This window comes from Arvicola amphibius, chromosome 8 (assembly GCF_903992535.2).
Source record: "Arvicola amphibius chromosome 8, mArvAmp1.2, whole genome shotgun sequence".
NCBI lineage: Eukaryota > Metazoa > Chordata > Mammalia > Rodentia > Cricetidae > Arvicola > Arvicola amphibius.
In genome coordinates, this window is record NC_052054.1 from 63,857,718 (window position 1) to 63,878,012 (window position 20,295).

At 38.1% G+C, this 20,295-nt stretch overlaps 1 protein-coding gene across 6 annotated transcripts in view; it reads left to right on the plus strand.

The window, feature by feature from the left end:
• LOC119821273 (zinc finger protein 420-like) overlaps positions 1-19,635 on the plus strand; it is a 46,171-nt gene extending 26,536 nt beyond the window's left edge. For 3 of the 6 annotated variants that reach the window (XM_038340218.1, XM_038340217.1, XM_038340219.1), the window contains one exon: positions 143-3,383. In XM_038340218.1, the coding sequence (XP_038196146.1) occupies positions 143-2,397 (2,255 nt within the window). In that variant the 3' untranslated portion in view covers positions 2,398-3,383. Of the gene's footprint in view, positions 1-142; positions 3,384-14,746; positions 15,024-19,476 lie in introns of those variants that run through there. The other 3 variants (XM_038340221.1, XM_038340222.1, XM_038340220.1) reach the window with 3 other exon arrangements.
• Positions 19,636-20,295: the final 660 nt, after the last annotated feature.

The window sequence follows — 20,295 nt, forward strand, 5'->3', positions numbered from 1 at the left end:
GTGAAACACAAAAAGACTCTGCTGAGAACTCTGTCCCTTAGAATTACTAGTTTACCCCTCTTAGGAAACTTAAGAAAATATGTTATTCAATTTCTTACTTTACCATTAATCCCTATTATCCCTAACTGCACTAATTTTCCAGAGACCCATCGCATACATGGTAAATATGAGAATGTCTTGGATCGATGCACAAAGCATATCCTGCACAATCCTGCGAATATCCAGGAGAAGTTATATATTTGTAATAAGCTTGTCAAACTGATTGATGAATCCTTCCAATGTAGACCTCATAACACAAGTGATACTGCAGAAAACAGCAAGAAGTACAGATCTGGTAACTATGGAGATACTTCTGTTGAAACAGTAAATACAAAGAGACACAAAAGTGGAAACACTCGAGAAGATCCTTGCAAAAATGAGGACTATGTGAACTGTTTTAATTTGTATTACAACATTAGCCAAAATCAAAGAGTCAACATAGGAAAGAAAGAACACAAAAAGATAGCATATGAGAAATCTTTTGACTCTAAACATAAAATTATGCTGAAACAAACCAATAGAGGAAAAAAAGGAGACCAAAACAAGAACTCTGGAAAATGCTCTAAGTTGGACTCAAACATTAGTAGGCATCAGAGAGCGCATACAGGAGAGAAACTCTATAAATGTATGAAATATAAAAAATCCTTTCAGCAGTTGTTCCAACTCAAAGTACATTACAATTTCAAGTGTCGTGAAAAACCCTACAAATCTCTTAAAACTCATCAGAGAATTAATATAGGAAAGAAACCACACAAATGTAGTGAATGTGGCAAGTCATTTATGAGTACGTCATATTTTAGAATACATCAGAGAGTACATAAAGAAGGGAAGAAACCTTACCAATGTGGAGAATGTGACAAAACCTTCACCCAGAAAAACAGTCTTAGAATTCACCAGAGAATTCATACAGGAGAGAAACCTTACAAATGTAGTCAATGTGACAAATCCTTTATGTTTAAAGGCAGCATAGTAGTTCACCAAAGAATACATACAGGAGAGAAACCTTACCAATGTGGTGAATGTCAGAAATTCTTTACACAGAAAAGTGGTCTTCGAACTCATCAGAAAATTCATACAGGAGAAAAACCACACAAATGTAGTGAATGTGGCAAATCATTTCTGAGTGTGTCGTATCTTAGAATACATCAAAGAATACACACAGGAGAGAAACTTTACAAATGTAGTGAATGTGACAAAGCATTTATCCAGAAAGACTCTCTAATAAGTCACCAGAGAACTCATACAGGGGAGAAACCTTACAAATGTAGTGAATGCGACAAATCCTTTACCAGTAGGTCCTTTCTTAGAAGACATCGGGAAATACATTCAGAAGAGAAACCTTACCAATGTGGTGAATGTGACAAATCCTTTACAGAGAAAAGCAGGCTTAAAGCTCACCAGAAAATTCATACAGGAGAGAAACCACACAAATGTAATGAATGTGGCAAATCATTTATGAGTATATCGTATTTTAGAATGCATCAGAGAATACACACAGGAGAGAAACTTTACAAATGTAGTCAATGTGACAAATCATTTGCCCTGAGATACAGTCTAATGAGTCACCAGAAATTACATACAGGCGAGAGACCTTATAAATGTAGTGAATGTGACAAATCATTTCTCAATAAGGCCTCCCATAGAATACATCAGAGGACACATACAGGAGAGAAACCTTACCATTGTAGTGAATGTGACAAATCTTTTACACAGAAAGGCAGTCTTAAAACTCACCAGAGAATTCATACAGGAGAGAAACCTTACAAATGTAGTGAATGTGACAAATCCTTTACCTATGGCTCAGAATTTAGGAAACATCAGAGACTTCATACTGGTGAGACACTCTACAAATGTTATGAATGTAACATATCGTTTACCCGTCGTGAATTCCTTACAATACATCAGAGAAAGCATTCAGGAGAGAGACCTTACAAATGTAGTGAATGTGACCTATCATTTATGAGTATCTCATATCTTAGAAGACATCAGAGAAGCCTTACAGTTGAGAAACCTTATAAATGTAGTGAATGTAACAAACTCTTTTCCCAGAAATGCCATCTTAGAACTCATCAGAAAATTCGTATGCGGGAGAATTCTTACAAATGTAGTGAGTGTGGGAAATCCTTTAACACTGACTTATGTCTTAGAAGACATCAGAAAGTTCATACAGGTGAGAAACCCTACAAGTGCTATGAATGTGACAAATCCTTTACCTATGGTTCATCTCTTAGAAGTCATCAGAGAGTTCACACAGGAGAGAAACCTCACCAATGTAGTGAATGTGACAAATCCTTTACGAGTACCTCATATCTTAGAATACACGAGAGAAACCATAGAAAAGAGAAAAAGTACAAATAATAATCAGTGACACATCTTTTATCCAACCTTAGAACACATGAAAGAATTCATACCTTAGAGAAACCTTTCAAATACACTGTATGAGAAAAAGTCTACTTGCCTTTCACATGTAAGAAAACATCTAAAAATTCATACTGGGGAGTAAAGAAACTATTTGAAATGATGTGCCTTCTGCTTTCTCCAATTTTTACTTGTTCAACCTGAAATAATTCATAATGAAGACAAAATGGAGAAGTCTGAAGCCCTGTCTTTGGTCTTGTGTAGCAATTTTCTAGAAACTGAGATGATCCATTCTGAAGGAAAGCTGATTAAGGCAGGAGATAAGCGGCTCAAAATAGCTTCAAGATGATGTGGGGATTGCCTTTTCTATTATTACCATTGGTTAATAAAGAAGCTGTTTTGGCCTATGGCAGGCAGAATAGAGCTAGGCAGGAAAACTAAAGTGAATGCCAGGAAAAAAAAAAGAAAGTCATGGAGACACATGTATCTGCCAACAGAGAAAGATACCAGAACCTACAGGTAGGCCACAACTTCTTGGTGGTACACAGATTAATAGAAATGGGTTAAGATATAAGAGCTAGCTAGGAATATGCCTAAGCTATTGGCCAAACAGTGTTGTAATTAATAGTTTCTGTGTGATTATTCAGGTCTGGATGGCCAGGAAACAAGTGAGCATTCTCAGTTTATATCAAGATATCCCTGAAACTGACAGACTTCAGTATGTTTAACTGAAATGTCAAAACTTAGACACAAATCATCCAACTCAAGATTGGTCAAACTGGACCATCAAGATAGGATTCTCCTTAATCTGTATGTATACCTATAGGTGTGCAGTATGTTTCAGGTGTCCAATATTCATAAGCTATATCACATGCAAATTTTGGATTTGAGGATTGCAACTACCTTTGTGTCCCCTGTGCTCTGATAAGCAACTCTCCCCATATTCCTGCAGCTTCTAATAAAGCTCATTGATTTAGCAAGTTGAATTTGGTTCTGTTTTCAGTTTCCAGTTGGTATGCATAGTTGAATCTGTATGTTGTATCTCCCCTGGAAGTGTCTTATAAAACATGTGGTGAGCCCATTTATTAATTTGTCCTTGAAACTTGTAAGTGGGAAACTGATAATAGAGCCATTCTGGGTTTTGACCTCTTTCAGATTATAATCCTTTCATTGGAGCTTCCCAAGATAAATGAAAACCCCAAATTCTGATTGTTTTAGGAACTGAGACACCTGTCTGTCTCCTGGGAAGTATACCTACATGTTAGTATGCCCACATTCAATTACTTGGAATTGTCTTAAGGGGTCACAGCATTAAGAAATTTGGTAGCACTGTATTAGAGAGAAGTAATTAAGAGTTAACTAAAGTAAGGAAGATTGTGCTCGATCATCCTGGAATTATTTCCATGTTAGTACTTAATTGTGGTAAGAAGGGCTTCACAGGAATGGAATGTATTATTGGGGAGAGTCAGAGGGCTCTTCTCTTTGCATTCATTCATTGAGGAGTAAGAGTGAAGTCTGCAAAAGGGAAAATGAAAAAAAAAAAAAAAACCCAGTTGAAAAACTGTCAATGGCAGATACCATCCAAACTGGGTTATTTACTTGAATGGTTCTAGACTCATGCTACTTTCCCATGATTCAACCAAACTCTAGTGCCCCTCAGAACAATTCTACCTGTGGATAAATACTATAGTCTGTTGTATGCTTGTGTATTTTGTATTCTGTAATTTTAACACTCCATTCTACAGGCCTTAAGAAATTGAATTTCTGGTCCTCATAAATTTTTTATAAAATACTAATGTTCACACCCCAGACTATTCATAATGAATTGGAACTCAATAAATTGCTTCACTAAGAACTTAACTTCAGCTTTATTTTTGTAAGTTCATCCAAAAACCTAGAATCTAATTTCAAGTGCTCCCTCAGCTTGATGACCTTGAGATCATTGACCTAATACACCACAGGTTTCTAGTATCTTGATAAAATTTTTAACTTGTGCACAGTGAAGAGTCTTCTCACAGTAAAGTACACATTACACCATTTTTCTTACTCTGTAACCATTCATGAAGAGTTCTTATTGTGGCAGCAAACATGGTAAGGCTGTATAAAATGGGTCTACACAGCGTAGAAGAGAATACGAATAGAGTGGGACAGATGCAAATCAGTGGGGCAGGGGCAATCACCATATCAGCAGGATGATGGCTAATGCAGCAGGCGCTCTTTGGTATTGGTGCATTCTTCAGCATTTGTGGAGGAGCATGGTAAAAGCCAGACCATAGGAGCCTAAGGCACATTCCTGGAGTTTTAGAAGCTACATTTTTAGATTTAAAAAAAAAAAAGACTCACACATGATATAGGAGAGTCTTCTGTTTTTGTTGATTTCATTCATTAATAAAGATAGTTTTCCTTAGTTATGATAAAAGATAAAGTAGATATAAATACTGTAACTGTAATTCTTACTTGATAACTGTTTTGTTACATGTAATTTTGCTATGTTAAAGCTTTTTTTTGTTTAAACAGAAAAAGGGGAAATGATGTAGAAGAGTCTTCTGTTTGTGTTGATTTCATTCATTAATAAAGAAACTGCCTTGGCCAGCCCTTAGGTGGGTGGAGTAGACAGAACAGGAAGAAGGAAGTGAGGTAGATGGCTCAGTCAGATGCCACACCTCTCCTAAGTTAGTCAGACTGCCGTGCCTCTCCTCAGGGAGAGAGATGCGATGAAGCCAGCCACCAGGTCAGATGTGCTGAATCTTTCCCGGTAAGACACCATTCGTGGTGTTACAAAGATTATTAGATATGGGTTAGTCAAGATGTGAGTAAGAGGCTGAAAATAATGGGCCAGGCAGTGTTTAAAAGAATACAATTTGTGTGATGTTATTTCGGGGTATAAGCTAGCCGGTGGCCGGGAGCTGGGCAGGATGAAAAGCAGGCCTGCCCGCAGCTCCTCACTACACACACAAGATCTTGTTTGGAAAGGGGAACCCCTTCAGCTCTAGGACACTGTTGGACTAGCTGGAGAAGTCATGATTCTGCTGTGCTATGGTGGGTAATGGAAGAACAGCAGAAGCGAAAGCAAGGCTCAAAACAGGCATATTGTACTGCGCCCAAGTGTGATCAGTTTCTCTGCTGATGAGCAGGGGATACAGGCTCTAAAAGTACTGTTGTGGATAACTTTATTCCTGTCAGTAAACTTTAGATTTTTATGAACTGGACTTTATCAGTGTCCTTTTTATTTATCTTACAGATACCAATATATTTACAGTAGAATAATCTGGAAAAGAATTTGCATTAACTGTGGTTATCTTGTGGGAATTACAAAGACCTTGGTTTTTTACTAACCCATGCTTTCTGCCTTCACTGTTGTACCACTTGCCTGGTGGAGCAAGTGACCTTTGTCATATTAGATTAGGCATAAATGGAAAGGTATTTGGAAATTAATTCCATGTGGAACCAGGGCATTTGATCAAATCACAAGGCGAAAAAGTATATCATACTTTCTGATTCAATCAAGTATATAAATTAAAGTATAATGTACTTATTGAGTCTTACAATATTGGCTGATAACATTAGCATTTACTAAGCAACTCTTTACTCCACATTAACTTTCCCTCTGAGATGTATGGTCTAGAATATAAATTGTGCATTCAGAAATGTGTCTTCAAACACTAATTTCTTAATATTACATTTGAGACTCTGGAAAAGCACAATATGTTTCCTTTGAGAGGAAATCGGGCCACACTGTATTTACATTCATAAAATGCATTATAGATTAAGACAAAATTAAAATTCATTTTGTTAAAAATGCTAATCACTAAACTACATGAAATTCACTGTCTTTTATATTGTTGATCCATAAAAAGCACACATCCCAAGGCCAAATTGGCTTGATGTTGTTTGGTGCTGGCTTTGCTTTACTGAATAAATATATTACTCTATTGCTCTTGTTATGCTTGCATTGCAAGTCCTCCAGATACCACCAGGAGTTCAAGTTTGTATCCAAAAGCAAAGAACTTTTATTGCAAACAAGAGTTTGGGCTCTCTGTCCATTCTGACACAGCAGTTGGATCAGGGAGAGCATTGAGGTCAGCTATGGTAGGCTTCTTAAGGAGTAAAGGATTTGGGAGGGGGTAGGTGAATTCCAGATACAGACCAGACAGTGGTTCAACTCCTGATTGGGGCAGGAGAGAGGTAGCAGAAGTCTTGTCAAACAGGGTTTGGAACTGATGATGCAGCAAGGAAATTGGTAACCTATAAAAAAGTTAGGTTATCTATTATTAATACTCTAGATCATCTAGTACTTGTAGAAGGAATGGCGGGGCTGTGTCCCGCCACCAGCTAGCTTTACCCAAAATAATTACACGGAAACTGTATTCTTTTAAACACTGCCTGGGCCATTAGTTTTAACCTCTTGTTGGCTAATTTTAACATCTTGTTTTAACCCATATTTAATAATCTGTAGCACCATGAGGTGGTCGCTTACCAGGAGAGATCTTAACCTGTGTCCAACTCAGAGAGGTGAGGCATGGCGACTGCCTATGGCGACTGCTTTAAGTGTCTGCCTTCTTTCTCCCAGAATTCTGTTCTGTCTACTCTGCCAACCTAATTTTCTGTCCTATTAAAGGGCCAAGGCAGTTTCTTTATTAACCAATGAAAGTAACACATAGACAGATGACTCTCCTTCATCATTTCCCCTTTTTCTGTTTAAACAAAAAGGAAGGCTTTAGCTTTAACATAGTAAAATCACATATAACAAAACAGTTATCAAGCAAGAATTACAGTTATTATATTTATATCTATTTTATCTTTTATTATAACTAAGGAAAACTATAACTAACCATTTTTTAACTCCATCAGAGACTCCAGAGGATATAATATTACCTAAGCAAACAAGAAATAAGTAACTTCCAAAACTTTAGAAATGACAGAGACATCTCGCTGCCTGTACAGTCACCCAAAGTTCCTCTGTACCATTGGGGCATCCATATTCGGCCTATAGGCCCATAGTATCCAGCAGACATTTCTATGAAGCAGGAAATTTCAAAGACAGTTCAGTCATTTTCTGCTGTGTCCTGTAGAATGTCTCACAGATTCTTTCATGAATCAGGAACCCCGAAAGATCATCTCACCTTTAGGCAAGTTCAGCAGTCCTCCTTTCTCTGCAGGTTCTCTGTGTCCAGTTTATGTAACAGTCCAGGCAAGAGCAGTTTCTTGTCCAGGTGGCTATCAAACTCCATAAGGAGCTTCTTCGATGCCTATCCTCCTCTTGAAGTAGATTGGTGCTGCCAGGAGCAGACGTGTCTCATTGTCATGAAAAGCCCTAAGTTATTAAAATATTAAGTGCTATATTCTGTAGTCTTTGAAAGATATGAAGAATGTCTATCTAACTGAAATATATCTCTATATATCCAGAAAATCTAACTAATATGATTATAAGCTTGACTATTATCCAAATTAAAGGAATGACTCACCAAATACTGGAATCGAATAGTACTGCAATTGAAAAGAGGATATTGCAGTATATGCCAATGACATTAGTGTTACCTTATGGATTACTGTGGATGGTCACATGCAAAGAAATTTGAACTGAAGACTAGGACAAGATCCTAAAAAACAAATGAACAATTCAACCTTCTATGTTATAAAACTAGAAAGGGCATTAAGCAGTGCTGAGACTGAAACAGGAAGAGTTTCTTCTAACAGTGTCTGAGGACTGGACAGACTCAGAACAAAATTCTCCTTTCTCTTAGAAAAACCCGATGGTAATACCACAAGGAGAATATTGCATTAAACACAAAGAAAAGGAATCGTAGAAAGTCATCATAGAAAGCCAGCTTTCCCTGAACACCCAAAGCAGGTGACCCAAGCAAATATAAGCAAAGGAAAATAACAGGTAAGTTCCCAGGGTGGACATAAACACAGAGATTGTCCCTAAATTATATGGAAAGAGAATGCAAGCTGATTTAATGTAAAGAATGCAAGTCAGTTTCAACCCCTATGAATTGATCAATGTAAGACACCAAATATGGAGAGTCAGTAAGAGAGGAAACAGGATGGTATCAATAGATAGAAAAAGCCTATGGCTAAACATCACTTTTGCAAGAATGTGAAAACAAAAAGAATATACATTCACATAATAAAGACATTGGGACACAATTCTATACCTATTAATACAAAAGAACAGCTGGAATAATTTCACTGGGATCAAGACAGAGAAGGGTGTCCTCCACACTCAACACATTGCATCAGTGGGTATACAGTTCAAACACACAAAAATTTTAAAGGCAACAGTAGAGGATAGTAGAAAAGAAAGGGGACCCCTTAGATAAAAAATTTATTTCTCTAATTTAAAGGTAGAAATACTCATGAGAAAGATCTCACAGGATCTAAAAATATCTTTGACTCACTCATGATTAGTATTCATAGTGTCAAAAACGGCTATGCAGGCTGGGGAAGTGGGCAGAGTTACCAATGGCTATGCCCTGATTTGAATCCTGCATGCTATAATCCCAATTTACCACACCATTGGTATCATAGTGGCAAGACTGTTTTGTGGTTAACAGAAGGCCTTCTGATTTCATCTGAAGCCAGCTTCACAGCAGGAAATACATGCATGGCACAGGCAACCTGGCCAAAAAACAGTGCTGGCAAAGGTCACAGTCCCTAGGAGAGAATCTACTCCTGACATTGTGCATCATATACAAATATTCAATCCACCTTTTACTGATACTGAAATTAACAACCCGGTGTTCTTTTCAGTCTGAGTCTAAGAAACTCTGCTTTCTATGGATAATTTATTTCTGAGACTCATAAGTCATCAAATACTGAGAACAAACTGACTGATTACTGAAACAGTTTAAGATGGGCATTCCATATTCCCATATCTAAATTGCAGGGAACATTACAGAGAGGAGGTAAAAGATTTTAAAAGTTGTAGCATTGTCAGGTGACATATGAAAAATTCCTTGCCACATGACATGGCAATTGGAATTACTGACATATAGCCTGACTACCTGGCATAACCCAATCCAACATCATACGTGAAAATGAGGTAAGATTTATTATTAACTCAAAATCCATGACAATCAAGCTACCCATGATTTACTTCACAAGTACAGTAAAAAGACACCTAGAAATTTACATTAATTACAAATTACAAAATCACAACGACCCTAAGAGTGCAGAGAAATCACAGGCAAACATAGCAAAGCTTAAGTCACCCCAGCTGTGATTTCAAGTGACATTGTGGACCCACAGGAACAAGAACACCATCACATTGGCAGAAGAGTAGACAAAGCAAAAGAGCAGGAAATTTAGAAATGATCCAACCTGCTGTGACCAACTAAATTTCATTAAAATTCCAAAAAATTATGTTATAAAATAGGAAGCCTCCTCAACCAGTATTGTACAGAAAAGTAAATATTCACATATAAAAGAATAAAACTAGGTCCAAATAAATGCACTGGTGAAATATGACTGTGAAATTAAAAAATAGCATAAAAATGGTAATAAGTGAAAATATGAAGGAATAATCTTCAGAAAGGAGAAATTCATTAGCAAATATTTTGTAGTAAAATACATAAATACCAAGAACTCACCAAAAAATGCAAAGCAAATAATATTATAATCAAGAAACAAAGCAGGGAGGTGGTGGTGCATGCAAGACCCAGCACTTGGGAGGCAGAGGCAGGTGGATCTGTGTGAGTACAAGCCCATCCTGATCTACAGAGTGAGTTCCAGGACAGGGTTATCACACAAAGAAACCCTGTTTCAAAAAAACAAAAAATAAAAACAAGAAGAAGTGACAATGTACAAAAGTTTTTACATAGCCAACATGTAAATAACACATTCTCTACAGGTTTACTGGTGAAGAAAATGTTCTCTAATGTAGACTAAGATCTCTCTGCCGAGTCAGTATCCACACTCAAGGTCTTAAACAATAACAAATGCTGAAGAAAACACAGGAGGAAGAACACAGACATTTCGCCAGTGGGAATACAAATCACAGCATCTACATCTTCTTGAACAACCAAACAAGGAAAAAGAAAAAAAAAAAACTATAGAAAATGCCAATCAAGTTTATAAAGGAATAAAATACAGTATAAAATATCAATGAAACAGAAACTCAGAAAGTGAAAACAAAATGAAGAAAAAATAAAATAGTATGTGTTTTTATTTTTCTTCAGTGATTTTTTGAAATATATGTCTAAAATGCGCCAAACCAACCATTAAAAACGGACGCAGTGACAAAAGAAAAAGAGAAAGCACCCTAAAATCAAAATATATACATTCTATAAAAGTATTTATTTCAAAAGTAAGGAGACAAAATGCTAAGAGTGAAGGAATTTTTTGAAAAGATTTTCTGTGCAGGTCAGAATTATAATACATAGCAGAAAAAGTCACATCAATAAATACACAAAACAAAAATATTAACAAATGACCAAATGGTCCATTTCCAGAAAAGAAGGTGATCAATACTTTACAAAAGAGTTCCCAAATCTATGAAGCACTGATGACAGAACTATAGGAAGTGAATAGTGATGCAGGGTAGTTTCAGTGTCTGCTAGGAGCAGCACAGAAACCAATGATGACTAGCAGGCCTCCAGAGAGTCATGCACACAACAGCAGAAGATAATCACCGTGCTATACTGTGGCCATGTCTTAAAAATAGAACAAGTCTTCAAACCTAGCAAAGATCAAAGTTTAAAAAGTACCTTTCTTAAGAATTCTGGATGCTGATACTAACAGTAGATAAAAGAAAAAATACAAAATGAAATATGATTATTGTCTTATTGCTAGCATGTTCTCATTCAAGCATGTGAAAAAATATAAAAGATCTTATGTAACGATCCTAAGTAATTTGTACCAAGAACTTACAGGCATTGTTTATATATATATATATATATATATATATATATATATATATAAATGGGGATTTATATATATATATAAATATAAGATTCATAAAATTGTGAGAAACCACAAAGAATTCAGATATTATGAGAGATGGAACAAACCTAGAGGCAATTTCAAAATATATAAAAATTGAAGCAACACAAACCATAGAGTGTTAAGGACAGACAGTGTATCAAAAGGAAGACAATGAAGATGGAGTTTAATACTCAGCAGAGATATTAAGGAAATCTTATCAAAATTCTGCTGACATTACTTTAGAAAATAGAGAAATTAACCCTAAAAGACACAGAACCTTAACAAACTACAAGATGTTCCAAAAACTCTGTGTGTAGGGACCAACCAAGAGGCTTTAATAGTTCTAATTAAACACCATATTAAAACTGTAGTAATGAAACCACTTAATGTTGGAATAAAAACACAACCAGTTATGATAATAGCAGTGGGGTAGCATAAACTCCCATGCAAAGTCAAAGAAAACTGAACTTGTCTCAGAGTATTAACACTTCCATATAGTTTTCAAACTCCTACAATAGGAGAATCTAGGGATTATTCTCAGGGGGATTCTCTTGAATCATTTCTAATGATAGAGAATGTGGCAAAACCAATTCCATGTTCTGATTCTACTGTCACTTCAGGCCTTCCCTATCCCTTCACCCCTTTCTTAATCCCGCTAATATACCTGGATCCTTTGCTATTGCCTCTCTCTTCACATCCAGGCCTCTTTATTCTGATTCCCAGGTGAGCATGACTGACTGAGCAGTGTGAGACCTGCACAGGAGACAGACATTCTTTAGAAAGCACCTGGAACTTTGCAAGGAACGAAAACTAAAGATGCTAACACCTGCCAAAAGGAAAAACATCAAGGAAAGAGAAAATATCAAGAAAACTGTCTCTTTCGCTAAGTATTTCACTTTACTCTGTGAGATGTGAGACTCATTTACACATGGCTCACACACATGCAGAGTGGTTTTCCCAGGAGTCCTGGGGAGGAGCAAAGGAGAAAGCATAAAAACTGTTCTCACCATCAGAATCCAGACTATTGCAGTTCTGCAACAGGAGATCTCTGCAAAAAGCCCTGTGAGCAGGGTCTAGGCATTCCCACTCCTAGAAGAAATTCACAGTCACAGCACTGAATATCAACAAGTAAGTCCTGAAATAGAAAATAACAGTCTGGCAAGCTGTGCATGGGCGGTTTTCTTCAACAAAAGGGATATTTTTGTAATACAGGAGAGTGATCATGAGTGTTCAAAAGATGCTTTATAATTTTGTTTTCATCTAAAATGAGTTTGCTAATTTTAAAATATTGAGGTGTGATAAAATCTAATAGCATGCATATTGGGCTTGCCTGGACCTATGATGTAACGTATATGTACATTAACAGCATATGAAGACACATTTCTAAATGCTGTATTTGCATTCCTAGACTGCATATATCTCAGATGGAAAATTAATGGGGAGTAAAAAGTCTCCTTAATGTTTAAAACCATACATATGGCATCCAATTAATATATTTTCTGTTTAATCGTATCTGACCTAGTTCTTCATGTGATTATAACTACGAAGCTGTCTGGGGATACTTAGTCTCAGAAGTAAAGAACACCATCTTTATTAGGCAAGTGGTAAAATAGGGGAGTTAGAAAACATGGATGAATTTAAATTCTAGGAGCATTGGAACCATCACAATAGCAAAGAGATCCCTCTTTACAAACAAGAGACCAGGGAAACGCTTTACTAGATGATTTTAAGAATTATTATTTTTTCGACAGACTAGTCTGGCAACCATAAGATAGGGAGAAAAAAAAAATCACTGAAAGACCCACGTTGATGGGATCTCAAACTTACAGTCAATGGAAATATATCAACAACAGAATATTGAAAGCTGTGTCTGTAAAAATGAAGCGGTAGAAAATGGGGTACCTCAAACAGCCAGCCAGATTGGGCCCCTAAGAGAACATGCCACATGCAAGAGGTCTTGGGTGAGAGGTTTACTGGGGGATGAGCAAAAGTGCGAAAGGCCGTCATGGAGTGGGGACATGAGAGAGGCAGACAGATGCATAGAGAACAGGTAAGAGAGTAAGCGAGGAGCAAGAGAGAGAGCGAGCTGTTGACTAACGGACACCTTTAAGGGGTGCGTGTGGAACATAGTGAAGCATCCAGATTGTTTTGATGGTAGCGAAGCATTCAGATTGTTTTGATGGAAATGATGGCACCTGGTCGCAGGAGATGACTTAAGTTGCGCTGCTGACTGCAGACTTTCCTAGGCCTCCCCGAGCGTCTACTGTCGCTCCTGGGATCTTTCAAGTCCCCGAATAACCAGGGGGATCTAACTCAACCAATTTTGGACACCGGGGCTCCGGAGTCACACAAGGAACGGCGGGATTCCTTGTCCCTTCAGCCTGATTCCTTTGAGCGGCTTCTCCTGCCCGGCCCAATACAGCCCGTTTAGGGCTAAGCGCTACCTCCAACCCGCCAGTCTCCCCCACCCACACAGATTATTTCCTCCTAAACTCCTCTGAGATCAAGCTGTACCGCTGCCCTATGGGGTCTTGCCCTTCTCACCCTGTCTCAGACTATCTTCCACTATTTTTCACAGGGATTCTTTAAGGTCAAAGTACTTATAACAAATAGCCCTTCATTCTAATATCTACCCCGGACGCCGTGACTCTGCTAAATTCCTACAACATATTAAGCAGAGCAGAGACTGAGACAGTAAGTTTCCTCCAATACTGTCTGAGGACCGGACAGATTCAGCACAGAATATTCCTTTCCTCTAGACAAAATTTATACTAATGCCAAAAGGAGAAGAGTAAATAAAACACAAAGAAAAGGAAAGCTAGAAAGTCATCACAAAGAGCCGGGTTTACCTTGACACCCAAAGCAGGTGAGTCCAAATAGGGAAAAAAAAATCACAGTCCAGTTTCCGGGATGGACAGAGACACAGGTGTTCTCTCCAAATTACAGGATGGAAGGAAAGCTGAGTGCATGCCAAGAATGCAAGATCTTCAAACTAATCAATGTAAGACACCAACTATGTGAACTCAGTAAGAGAAGAAAAATGACTATGCCAGGCAGTGGTGGCGCAAGCGTTTAATTCCCGAACTCCGGAGGTAGAGGCAGGAGGCTACAGAGAAACTCTGTCTCAAAAAGTAAAACAACAACAACAACAACAACAAACCCAACAAAACAGAACAAAAAACTCACAATGACGATTCCTTCAGGACTATGATAACAACACTAAGCTGAAAAATACCACCTAAAGATCGAACTTCTCAGAACAATTTAGAGGTGGAAAATTGAGGTGACCCAGGCTCACAGACTATTTTAGCAAGGACTTGAGACAAGGCTTGCACTTTCCCATTAAGCAGAGACTGGACAAAGAATGATAAAGCTGGCTCAGCTCTCCCAGGACTTGACACTTAACCAAAATTTTTCTTTTCAGGATCCTCTAAAGATGATGGTGCCCCCAGACAGCAGGAAGTAAATTTAAGAACATGATGCCCACATTCCCAAGAGGTAGGGTGGGTGGTTTTTCTTTGTTCAGTAAGATATGGTATTTGTCATTGTTTAGGAGTGTTGGTTAGAAGTTGTTATTGGTTACAGTCAGAGGAAAGTTGAACGAAGAAGATTAGATTCAGAGTTCTTGTTTTGAAAACAAGTAAGAGGAATACAGATATGATAGGATAAAGAGGTAGGTTATTGAATCTTTGAAAAGAAAAAAGGGATATAGGTATGATAAGATAAAAGGTAGGTTACTGAATCTACTTTTCAAAAGCAACTACTAGTTTTAAATATTTTACGTTGAGTTGGACATTCGTATATTGTATACAAAATTTGTATACTGATGCAAAGTTGAGATTAATTTGTTAAAACATACATGCATTTCTAATCTTCTTCAAAGGTATTGTAGCTATACAGCTCATTTAACAATGTAATGAAAAAATTTTAAGACTAGAAAGTTATTATTACCAACTATTTAGGATAATAAAGAAATGCAGATTAATGGTTAACCACTTATTACAATCAAAATTGTAGTCATCCTAGTTATGTTTTCAAGATCAAACAGATATTTTAAATAGACAGACTGTCTTTAAATTCTTCAGATATCTACAGAATATGATATTTAAGATGTTTTAATAACATAGTTTCTTTTTTTGTGACAATGAGACAGGTCTGCTCCTGGCAGCACTAATCTACTTTAGAGAAGATAATGGGTATTGAAGAAACTCCACAAGGAGCTTGCTTTCTTTTTGGCAAAAATAAGCTACTGGGCAAGAAAATGCCTTTTCTTCAGCTGCTGACAGTATGCTGTCCTAATGGGAAAAGCAGGGCACAAAAGAGAGTGACTGTGAAAACTTGCCCAGGCAAGGTGGAATAGTCCTTCAAAAATCTTGCTTCATAGAAAAGCCTGTCAAATAATCTGGGTCTTTAGGCTGAAGACGGATGCCCCAGTATTGCAGAAGATCTTTTAGTGACTGTCCAGGCAGCCAGCTGTTTCTGTCATTTCTTACATTTTTTGGAAGTCACTTGCTCACATTTCCTGCTTACTCACTCAATATTTCCTTCTTGGGTCTTTAAGGAAGTTAAAGACCAGATAATTATAGTTTTATAACTATAGTTTTCCTTGTTTATCAGACTCACAAAAGAAACTCATTATAGAACTGTAAAGTGTAAACGGTTGAAAGACATCAAAAGATAATATGATAATGCAAATTAAAATACAAAGTGAATTAGGTACAACCTTTGGGACTCATGAAGATAGGATAGATGATGGAGTATTTTCTCTGATTTTGTCAAGTGAAAATAGACTAGACACTGTTGATGTACTTACTATTTGTATAAATTGTATTTAGTGATTGAATTTATTGTACATACTTTTTCTTGTACTAGTTATAACTTTCTTTTTAATTTTAGACAAAAGGCGAAATATAGCGGTACATTATTTTTGTTTTAATAAATAAAATTTGCCTGAATATCAGTGGAAGGCTAGTCACACTAGTCAGCCCTGTAGGCCAAGCAGTAGTGGCATATACCTTTAATCCCAGCAGCTATGCTAATTAGCCATAGAGGCCAGGTGATGGTGGTGCACACCTTTAATACCAGCACTAGAGAGGATATAAGCCAGAATGAGAAAAGAAATTGTTCTTTTTTCAGTCTGAAGAATTTGTAGAGGTAAGAGCTCTCTAGTTCTTGCCTGCTTTGCTTTTCTGATCTTAAGCTTGAACACCAATATCTGTCTTTGGGTTTTTATTTTTCATAATACACAAAAGAGACAACAATAGGTCTCCAAGATATTTGTATTAGGATGGATTTTTGTATAATAATTCCTGTCTTGGCCTAAAAACAACATCCATAAATAAATCCCAGATAGCAAATATTAAATAGCCTATAGTATTACAGCTTGTTTTTTCCTTGTGTGGATTATAGTTATGCACTGTGTTTTTCCCCCTTGAAATAAAAAAGAGTAGCTCATTTTTAGAGATATTAATCTTTTTTCTTTTTGTCTTACTTTATAAACAATACCAATCAAAATTCCCACTTCCTCCCCTCATCCCACTTCCCTCCCGAACCCCCACACATTCTCCCCCCCCCCAGCCCTTCAGTTCTAAGAGAGGACAAGGCACCCTGCCCTATGGAAAGTCCAAGGCCCTCCCCACTACATCCAGGCTTAGGAAGGTTGCATCCAAGGAGAATAGAATCCCAAAAAGCCAGTACATGCAGTAGAGACAAATCCCAGTGTCATTATCATTGGCCCTTTAGTCTTCCCCAGTTGTCAACCACGTTCAGAGGATCCAGTTTTATCCCATGCTGGTTAAGTCCCAGTCCAACTGGAGTTGGTGAGCTCTCATTAGCTCAGGCACACTGTCTCAGTGGGTTAACCAACCCCTCGTGGACGGACCTAACTTCCTTGCTCATATTCTTCCCACTTCTGCTCTTCAACTGGGCTTTGGGAGCTCAGTTCAGTGCTCCATGTGGGTTTCTGTCTCTATCTCCATCTGTCATGGGACTAGGGTTCTATGGTGATATTCAAGATCTGTCTGACTATGGGACAAGGCCAGTTCTGGCACCCTGTCCTCCACTGCCCAGGGTCCTAGCTGGGGTCATCCCTATGGATTCCTGGGAACCCCTTCAGAGACAAGCCTCTTGCAAACCCCCAAATGGCTCCCTCAATTAAGATGTCTCCTTCCATACTCCCATAGCCATCCTTCCTCCATCTCAATCATCCCACTCCCCTAAGCTCTCCCCAGCCCCCCTTCTCCCCTCTCTCTGTCCCCCTCTCCCTTTCCCTCTACACTCCCACCCCCATGCTCCCAACTTTTGCCTGGTGATCTTGTCTGCTTCCAATTTCCAGTAGGATCTATATATTTTTTTGAGGGGGGGTTCACTTTATTACTTAGCTTCTCTAAAATCATGAGCTATAGGCTCAATGTCCTTTGTTTATGGCTAGAATCCACTAATGAGTGAGTACATACCATATTCATATTTTGGGTCTGGGTTATCTCACTCAGGATAGTGTTTTCTATTTCTATCCATTTGCACGCAAAATTCAAGATGTCATTGTTTTTTATGCTGCACAGTACTCTAATGTGTAGATGTGCCACACCTTCTTTATCCATTCTTCATTTGAGGGGCATCAAGGGTGTTTCTAAGTTCTGGCTATTACAAATAATGCTTCTATGAACATAGATGAACAAATGCTTTTGTAGTATGATTGGGCATCTTTTGGCTATATTCCCAAGAGTGATATTGCTGGATCCTGAGGTAGGTTGATTCCCAGTTTTCTGAGAAATCGCCACACTGATTTCCAAAGTGGTTGCACAAGTTTGCATTCCCACCAGGAATGGATGAGTGTTCCCCTTACTCCAATCCTCTCCAGCATAAGCTATCATTGGTGCTTTTAATTTTAGCCATTCTGACAGGTGTAAGATGGTATCTCAAAGATGTTTTGATTTGCATTTCTCTGATAGTTAAGGAAGTTGAACACATCCTTAAGTATCTTTTGGCCATTTGAAATTCTTCTGATGAGAATTCTCTGTTTAGTTCAGTGCCCCATTTTTTTAATTTGGTTAATTAGAATTTTAATGTCTCGTTTCTTGAGTTCTTTATATATTTTGGAGATCAGACCTTTGTTTGATGTGATGTTGGTGAAAATCATCTCCCATTCAGTAGGTTTCCTTTTTGTCTTAATGACTGTGTCCTTTGCTTAAAGAAGCTTCTCAGTCCCATTTATTCATTGTTGTGCTTATTGTCTGTGCTACTGGGATTATACATAGGAAGTGGTCTCCTGGGCCCATGCATTGCAGGCTACTTCCCACTTTCTCCTCTATCAGGTTCAGTGTGGTCAGATTTATATTGGGGTCTTTAAACCATTTGGACTTGAGTTTTGTTCATGGTGATAGATATGGATCTATTTTCATTCTTCTACAAGTTGACATCCAGTTATGTCAGCACAACTTGTTAAAGATGCTTTCTTTGTTCCATTGTATAATTTTAGCCTCTTTGTAAAAAATCAGGTGTTCATAGGTATGTGGATAATATTGGGGTCTTCAATTTGATTTCATTGGTCAATGTCTCTGTTTTTCTACCAATATCAAGCTGTTTTCATTACTGTAACCCTGTAATAGAGCTTGATGTCATTGATAGAAAAGGCTAAATATAATGTGCCAGGCAGTGTTTAAATGAATACAGTTTGTATATTGTTATTTCAGTTGTAAAGCTAGCTGTGCAGAATCCGGGCAGGACGAAAAGCAGGCCTGCTCGCCTCTTCACTACAAGGAGAGGAGAATTGTAGGGCATGCTAGAGATATACATGCCGTGCTCAGGCTGGCTAGGTTCCCTTGAAAATCATTAAGATGAATGTCTGTGTGTGTTTGTGCATTTATGTGTGTGTGAACATATAAAGTACCAAAAGAACTCATGGATATGAGAGTGAATGGATTTATATTGTTTAAGTAGGATGGTGAAAATGAGAGAAGAAATTCATATAAATATAATTTTGTTGTATGAAAATGCAAAACTCTTTAAATAAATAAATATGCCCTCAGTTGTGTCCTCTTCTGACAGCAGGAAAGCTGTACTTCTGAATCTTGTTTATAAGAAGCATTAACCCTGTTAATAAAGGTAGAGACTTTTGTATTTGTTTAGCATTATATTCCTACATCTTGATTGCAGCACCTTTGTGAAGAGACAAGCATTTTCCTCCTTCCCTAATTCATCTCTGTGATACCCAGAGATCCTTGAGAAGATAATAAGAAGGTTAACCCAAAGAAAAACATATAGTTATCCTCCTGGATATTGGAAGTAGACACGATCGCCGGGTAAAAATTGGGAACTTGAGGGTGAGGAGAGACAGGGCCAAGGGAAGATGGGGAGAGAAAAGCGTGAAGGGGAGAATGGGGGGAGTTCGGAGGAATGGGATGCTTGGGATACAGGAAGTGTGGATATGGGAACAGGGAAGCATATATCTTAATTAAGGGAGCCATCTGAGGGTTGTCAAGAGACTTGACTCCAGAGGGGTTCCCGGGCTTCCAGGGAGATGCCCCCAGCTAGTTCCTTGGGCAGCTGAGGAGAGGGAGCCTGAAAAAGCCAGTTCCTATAGCCATACTGATGAATTTCTTGCATATCACCATAGAACCTCCACCTGGCGATAGATGAAGAAAATGACTGAGCCCCACATTGGAGCACCGGACTGAGCTCCCAAGGTCCTGATGAGGAGCAGAAGGAGAGAGAACATGAGAAAGAAAGTCAGGACCGTTAGGGGTGCGTTCACCCATGGGTACAGTGGGACAGAACTAACGGGAGATCACCAACTACAGTTGGAATGGGACTGATTGAACATGCAACCAAACCGGACTCTCTGAATGTGGCTGACGGTGGGGGCTGACTGAGAAGCCAAGGTCAATGGCGCTGGGCTTTGATTCTGCATGGACGGGCTCTGTGGGAGCCTTCTCAACTTGGTTGATCACCTTCCTGGACCTGGCGGGAGTTGGG